At 44.4% G+C, this 7,492-nt stretch overlaps 1 protein-coding gene across 1 annotated transcript in view; it reads left to right on the top strand.

Moving 5' to 3' along the window:
• The window catches only part of SLC25A38 (solute carrier family 25 member 38), a 7,133-nt gene extending 176 nt beyond the window's left edge, over positions 1-6,957 (top strand). The window contains exons 2-7 of the mRNA XM_003207264.4: positions 1-214; positions 434-518; positions 1,418-1,597; positions 2,015-2,183; positions 2,799-2,965; positions 4,138-6,957. Of these exons, the coding sequence (XP_003207312.2) occupies positions 72-214; positions 434-518; positions 1,418-1,597; positions 2,015-2,183; positions 2,799-2,965; positions 4,138-4,260 (867 nt within the window). The 5' untranslated portion in view covers positions 1-71 and the 3' untranslated portion in view covers positions 4,261-6,957. The remainder of the gene's footprint in view (positions 215-433; positions 519-1,417; positions 1,598-2,014; positions 2,184-2,798; positions 2,966-4,137) is intronic.
• Positions 6,958-7,492: the final 535 nt, after the last annotated feature.

Below are 7,492 nucleotides of genomic sequence, written 5' to 3'. Positions count from 1 at the left end.
CCCGCGTTAAAGGAGCGATTTTCCGCTCTTCCCGTTCCTTGCGACGCGGTTTAGAAGCGGATAAAGCAGCCATGTCCCCCGTTCCTCTCCAGATGCACCCCGTGCTGAAGGCCTTCGTTTGCGGTTCCATCAGCGGCACCTGCTCCACGCTGCTTTTCCAGCCCCTCGACCTGCTGAAGACCCGCCTGCAAACCTTGCAGCCGGCCGTGGGAGGGTGAGGGCTGCGGGGTCGCGCCGGGCGCCCTTGGAGGGTAATTGGGTGGGTAATTGGATGGGTAACTGGGTACCGAGGCCCTGTGGGGCAGCAGCGTGTTCTGGAAGGAGCGGCCAAGGAACCACGAAGAGCGTTTGAGGGCCGGGGTGACACGTGGAGGTGCGGCGATGGGCCGGTGGTGTGGGGAGTCATTGGAGTGCTGTCTGGTATTCCTTCCAGGTCCGGTCGTGCTGGGATGGTGACGGTACTCTTCAGGGTGGTTCGTACTGAAAGTCTTCTGGGGCTGTGGAAAGGCGTCTCTCCTGTAAGTGGCTTTTCCGACCATGACTTCAAAATCACATGCACAAGCAAACCTACTGTTTATTGATAACTAAGGACTAAGTTGAAGTGGCTGGCTTCTGTACAATTATGAACGAAATCATGTGATGTGGATGGTTAAATCCCCTTGTAAGAAGTTAATGGTTAATGTGAGTGCCACTGGTGCAGTCACTGCGCACTTGTAATCCAGAGCAGCTGAATGCATGAATAAACTTTGTAAACGTGGAGTGGCAGCTGCATCAACCTCATTCTGCTTTGGGATACTGCTCTTTACTTTGAGAGCGGTGAGGTACTGGAACAGCTGCCCAGAGAGGCTGTGGATGCCCCGTCCCTGCAGGTGTTCAAGGCCAGGTTGGATGGGGCCCTGGGCAGCCTGGTCTAGTATTAAATGGGGAGGTTGGTGGCCCTGCATGTGGCAGGGGGGTTGGAGATTCATGATCCTTGAGCTCCCTTCCAATCCTGGCCGCTCTGTGATTCTGTGATCCTGGCATCACTTGAACCCACTGCATTTAAATGGCATTAGTTATTTTTCCTCATCTTCTTTCCTTAGCCTCTGTTGACTTGACTCCTGCCCATCAGATTTATGAACAGTGATGAGATCCCCACTCTTTCAGCCTTTCTTCATAAAGGAGGTGCTCCAGGCCCCTCATCATCTTTGTCACACTCTTTGTGACTTTCAAGAAGTTCCCTGTCTTTTTTTTTTTTTGCCCAGATCTGGACAAAGTACTCCAAACATGGCCTCAGTGAGGCAGAGGAGGAGAATCTCCTCCCTTGACCTGCTGGCCATGCTTTTCTTGATGTACCCCAGGATACCATTGGCTTTTAGTCATATATTTTGTCTTAAATATGCTTTTTCTGTCTTTCTTTGCTTCTGTTTCTGTGAAGTCCTTTGCAAGATGTATTCCTGGGGTCGGGATTTACTTCAGCACTCTGTACACCATGAAGCAGAAGTTTCTAGGGGACCGTTCACCCACAGCCCTGGAGTCTGTCTTTCTGGGTGCCACTGCACGTACAATATCTGGGATTTGCATGTTGCCAGTAACGGTGGTGAAAACACGGTATGAGGTGAGTACGACTTTCTAATTAGGTCACTGTTAATGATGTCATATCCCTTCCTCCTGATGACAGACATTTTTGGGAGGAGGAAAGTGGTGCCCCTTGGTACAGCCAGGGATTGTAGTCGTGGTGTCATCCTGCTTCACACAAGTGCCAAGCCATACCACTGATAACTAGGCAGAAAGTGAATGTGAAACTCACCCTGAGATTTTAAAGTTCTGTTTGTATGCAGTGCCTCCGTAATTGTAGGATACTTTTTGTTTTACCTTCTTGAAGGACTTTTAGAGGCTGAGATAGGTGGAACACAGTTTTTGCCTTGGGCAGTCCTCTCTACTGCCATCTCTTGTATCAGATGAGAACACTGGCCTCAAGGTGTGAGTAGAGTTCCTTGGCATGTAGATGACTGACTGTTATCTACCTCTGCAGAGTGGAAGATTTGGCTATGGGAGCGTGTACGGAGCTCTGAAGAGTATCTATCAGACGGAAGGGGCTCGTGGCATGTTCAGTGGGCTCACTGCCACTCTGCTACGAGATGCACCTTTCTCTGGGATCTACCTGATGTTCTACACACAGACCAAAAAACTCACACCTCAGGGTAAGGCTGAACTTTGGAGGCTGTGACATAAAACATTGCTTTTCTTGCACTGTGCCCTAAAATTCCCTGCTCTGCTTATTGAACGCATCATCAGTAGCTTAGTTACTCTGTTGTGGGGCTTTAGGTGAGATGTTTGCCTTTTGCTTGTGGAGAACTATAGATCTCATGTCAGTATAGAAATGGAAGTTGGCCCAAGATTTACTGTCTTTCTGAGGACTCATGCTTAAGGTAGGTGAGTGATGCATAAGTTAGGTTAGTGAAGAACTGAAAGAGAGGATGTGTTCAGCAGTGGTTTCTGCTGCTGGTTGTCTTGTATACTGATTAGTTTCCACTAAGCTGAGGTTTCTCTGCTTATAGAACTGGCTGAGGCAAGACTTAAATAATTTTTCCTTATCTGAGTTCCTGTTACATTCAGTTCCTTAGCAGTGAGTGCTTTAAACTGTTCTAACTTTAACTTGTAGCCATTTCTCCCCTTCTACTCTACCCTCACTGGATTTTAACTTCTGTCATGCTCTGCCATTGATTCTGTAATTCAGTAGCTTTTCACTTCACTATGCAGTGTGGGTATTACTGGCCTCTTTTGTATCTGAGTGGGTTCCCTCTTCTCTGTTACAGTCCAGCTGGATCCAGTGCTCATGCCTGTGGTGAATTTTGGCTGTGGGATCTTCGCAGGAATCTTGGCTTCACTGGCAACGCAGCCTGCTGATGTCATCAAAACACACATGCAGCTGTCCCCTGAAAAGTACCGCAGGACAAGCCAGGCCATTGCCTTCATCTACAAGGTAAGATGAATCTCTTTCTAATTGGTGCAACTGCAGCCTTGCTTCTGGTCTTTTTGCCCAGAGCACAGTTACGCTGAGTAAGTTGTTGTCTTTATGCTCTTGCAGTCTGGCTACTCAGTGTGAGCATTTTCAGAAGATGAGGGGGGTCATTCTGGGAGAGACTGAGGCTGAATCTCTTATCAGTGTTTTTTGTGTGGGGAATTTTGCTCAGGGAATTAACTGGAAGGGTGCTGTGGTTGATGGTTTGAAGGCAGACATTTCAGTCCGTTCCTTTAGCTTCCTTGTATTTAATAGGCTATTATCACTACTCAGATTATTTCCTGCTCCTTTTGAATGGGTTACAAGGGAGTGGAACTTGCTCCCCAATTACTCTTGCCATTCCCAAATCCTTCAACTGTTTGCACAAAATTACAGAAGATCGGCAGTTGAGAGTAAGCTGTGCCCACCTTTGTGCTCTAATTCCACCAAGTAACTCTCCACACAGATCTGCCTCATGCATCAAGCTGCTGAATGATTACACTTCAGTTGTCTGCTATGCCTTTGTCTTCACACTGGTGGTTACTTTAGCTCCGAATTGGAGGAGCTTGGAGCTTGCAGGAGCTGTGGAGGAGCTGTGCTTGCAACTGCTGCCACCTGTGGTTTATCCATGTATGCACATCTGTAATTACCACATTAAGGCAAATGTAGCAGATCTTAGCAGCTTTGCTTTGTTTTATTTCCTAAAGAAGAATCTGTATTTGTGTATGGATTTTTTTTTTTGTGCATGAACTGTTTCCTCCTAACAGATGTATTTATTTTCAGTACTCACAAATTTCAGTTTTTAAAGAACAGTTATGTTATTTTTGTGAACAGGAACGAGCCCTAAAACAAGGACAAGTCATTTTCCTGAAGCAGATTGAAATGACTACTCCTTCATGTTTTCTTTGTCAGACTTGAGCATGGCTTTCCCTGTCCTTTGTCATTTTGGCATACCCTTCTCCTCCTTTTTTCAGTGGGTGCCCTGTAGTTTTTGGCTTCTTCCTAAAGGTTGAATGTAATTTAAGCCTGGATCTTTCAGAGGCTGATCTGAATCTGAGCTTAAATACATCCTGGGTTGTTCCGCGTAATAAATGATGAGGATTTAAAATGCTGGAGGCAGATGGTAATGGGTTGCTGTTTGTTTTCTGCTGCAGGACTTTGGGTTGGTCGGCTTTTTCCGAGGCGGTGTGCCTCGTGCCCTCAGGCGTACTCTGATGGCAGCAATGGCATGGACTGTATATGAACAGATGATGGAAAAAATGGGCTTGAAATCCTGACTGACTTGCACTAGAACTGACCAGCCTCACTCCTTCTCCTGCTTGCTGTGACCAGCTGGCACTGGGAAGCTCCCAGTTCCAAGGAGGAATAAGCCTTGCTCAGCTGGGAGGAAGAAAGCCCTTCTGAGACAGAGGATTAGGCCTTCAGGGAAGTAGAAGAAAGAAAGATCAAATCTTTGCATCTTTTGATTAATGCATTCCAGAAGGGCTATACTTGGGACTGCCTTGGGCAGGGTTTCCACAGCATGGTATCTATGCTGAGAGAAGCCCATTTTAAAAATAGCTCTGTGCTTGCCATCTTTATGCAATGAAAAATTGCTGAACAAAAGTGTTTGAGGAGAAAACAGTGAGGGCAGTGTTGACTGCAGAACCTGCTTGTGTGTTCCTTGCTGTCTGGCCAGTAAGGCCACCACGATACACCATCTGATGCAGATCCTTCTTCCTCATATGCTTTGTTCTCCCTGGGAGTACTGCAAACTACAGTAGGAGACTGGATATGTCTCTTGATGTTTATAATGCAAGAGTGGATGGAAGAGAAAAGAAGCACCGAAGGAAAACTAGGAGTACATTTCCTGTCATCATATTCATACTGTGCTTGATAGCAGAGAAGGTAACGTGCACCTCCCTGCTGTGTTGTGTCATTAGGTAACTGAGCATCTTAATACTTCAAATACATTTCTGTAGCTACAACAGTGTTTGCAGTGGAATTAGAAAGAGTAAGGCACTTTAAACCAGAAGTAGAGAGCGCATTAGTTGCTAAATTCTACTGGTTCCCTGAAAAACACTTTTCCTGCTGGTCAGACTATATCAGGAAAACTTAAATGTTTTTTATACAGTTGTGCTAGACACTTACTCGCTTCCTGTTGCTCATTTGCTGATCCCTCTGCTCCTTAGATGTAGCTTTTAAGATCATAGCTTCCAGAGCATAAATGTATAATGGAAGCAGATACAGATACTGACACTAAATTTCCCTGAGAAGCCACTACTGACTGCATGTGGAATATCTTTGGTTTGAGAGAAGAGGCTGTTCTTTTCTCTAAGCTTTCTCCAAAGTTTGAGGTGTTTGAGTGTTTGGTAGGGGCAAAGAAACCCTGCACAGATTGTCAGGCATTCATTTTCTATTAGCAGGTAGCCTGTTCTTATTTCAGTATTCCTGAGTTTAAACTTGGAGATGAAATATATATATATATATATATTTAATCATCTGTGCCTTTTTTTGTCATTCCTATTTCAGACCCCAAAGCACCTGTCACCGGATGTGTGGATATTTCTGGGGCTTTCTTATTCTGGGGTGTGTGGTGGATATGTTGTACATCTTGTATTGTGGCTGCCAAGGGCTACGCAGGGTTGCCTGCAAGGTGATTCTCTAAATATTTTAGATGCTGATGTAGCAATGGGAAAGCTCTGTACAACTTGTGCAGATAGAGGCATAATGAGGCACGTGAGCAAGGAAAGCTAGGTGACAAATCTTGTACTAAGTTATGTCCTCATCAGAAATCTAAAATGCAGAAACACTTCAGTGGCTTTGAGGCCCTCTCTTTCTGCCTGGTCAAGTAACAAAGGTAGACCTAAAGAATCTAGTCTGGCCTGCTGTTGTCTTCAAAGTCAACTGATTTTTATCTGGATTCTAGCCTAATACTGTGTTAGATTTTTCTTCTTGAAAGGCCTTCCATTCCCCACACTTTCTGGGGAATGAGGAGGCTCTTCATTGGTGCAGCAGTGTGAAAAAATGTATGCTTTTGACATGTGAACTAGCCTGGGCTCTTGGAGTTTAACAAACCTAAGTTTCACCACCTGTTTCATCAGCGCTTGGTGTTGTAAATCCAAAAGCCTCTCTAGATATGAGCCAGTGAGTTTTGTCATGTGAGTTGGTCTTTATTTCTCTGTTATTGATTCCCTTACATATGGGATAAGAGAGAGTCCGAGGTTCTGCTTTGTGATCTGAAATCTGTATCAATAGGCAGGAAGACTCAGCTTCCTCAGCTCTGATCCTTACTACCCCTCACCCTTTTACTCTCTTCAAAAACATTCTGTTTCTAGAGTGATTTGTTCAAGTTACTTTTTGATAGTTATACCAAGTCAAAAACAAGTGTTTGGGGTATATTGCTTGTGATGTTCTATGCCTCTAATGAACAACAAATTATTGTTGTACAGCCTAAATGCAAATAAAAACCAAAGAAAATTCCAGAGGCAGGTACTGAGTCTCCTGTCTGCATAACCCCTGCATTTCAGTGCTAACAATCCCAGCAGATAATCATTGACAAAGTCAGTTTAGCCTGGATTTTGGAGAAGCTGGGGTGATAGTGTGAGCTTTTTCAGATTGCCAGATCACCATCAGACCCCTCTCCCAATGACCTCACTTGTTGGCAATTCAATCTTACTGAACGTGCATTGATTCTGTTATTCCTGCAGCTGTGCTCTAAGAACACAACTGGTTAACAGGTGGAGGCAGTCAACCTGAAAATTATAAAGATACAGGAGAAATAGTCTGATTGTTGGTCTTGTGTTATTTCCACACTGCCTGTAGTGTTTTGGTTGTTTTTTTTTTTCTTTTTTTTTTTCTTCTCGCACTGTTTTTAAACAGAAGTGGAGCTTTGGGGCAGAGTACAGGTTCGAGTATTTTGAGTGTATGTTTACATGAAATATTTATGTGATAAGGAATATATTTATATTAAAAGCTGTGGTTACCAAAATTAAGAATGTTTTCTGAGTATTTCTTTCAAAAAAGAAAACCTCAAGGGGTGGGATGGAGAAGAGACTTAGGAAAGCAAAAGAAGCTTCCCAAGGGAACTGAACTGTTGGATGAGCTCAGATTTATACAAGGCAATGAGTATTCTCTTTTGGGGGCATAGTAAACACACCTAAATCAGTTTTTCTTAAATGGAAAGAAAGAATACATAGCAATAGGGATTCTTGTCTTTCTCACACTTTCCTATGTCTGCCTGTTGTGTGTCAAAACTGATAAGAAATTTAATCTCAATATCCAGTGTTGAAATACCAGCTTTCAGATGCTGGCATTCTGGGTAGAAACTAACTTTTTAATCTCCAGCCAACCTAAACTGTGCTACTCAGGCAGTCTGGTCTCAACAAAAGGCCAGAAATTGTGCCTGGGATTTCATTTTTCACTGCAAAGTGTAGTGCAAGGAGACAGCTGACTGCTGACCTCTTCTTGTCATAGTGTGGACCTGGGATTCAGTAGCATGCAGAGCTCTCAGAGCTCCTGCTGCCTTGC

The sequence above is a fragment of the Meleagris gallopavo genome, chromosome 6 (genome assembly GCF_000146605.3).
Source record: "Meleagris gallopavo isolate NT-WF06-2002-E0010 breed Aviagen turkey brand Nicholas breeding stock chromosome 6, Turkey_5.1, whole genome shotgun sequence".
Classification (NCBI taxonomy): Eukaryota; Metazoa; Chordata; class Aves; order Galliformes; family Phasianidae; genus Meleagris; species Meleagris gallopavo.
This window is presented reverse-complemented; position numbering and strand designations above follow the sequence as displayed.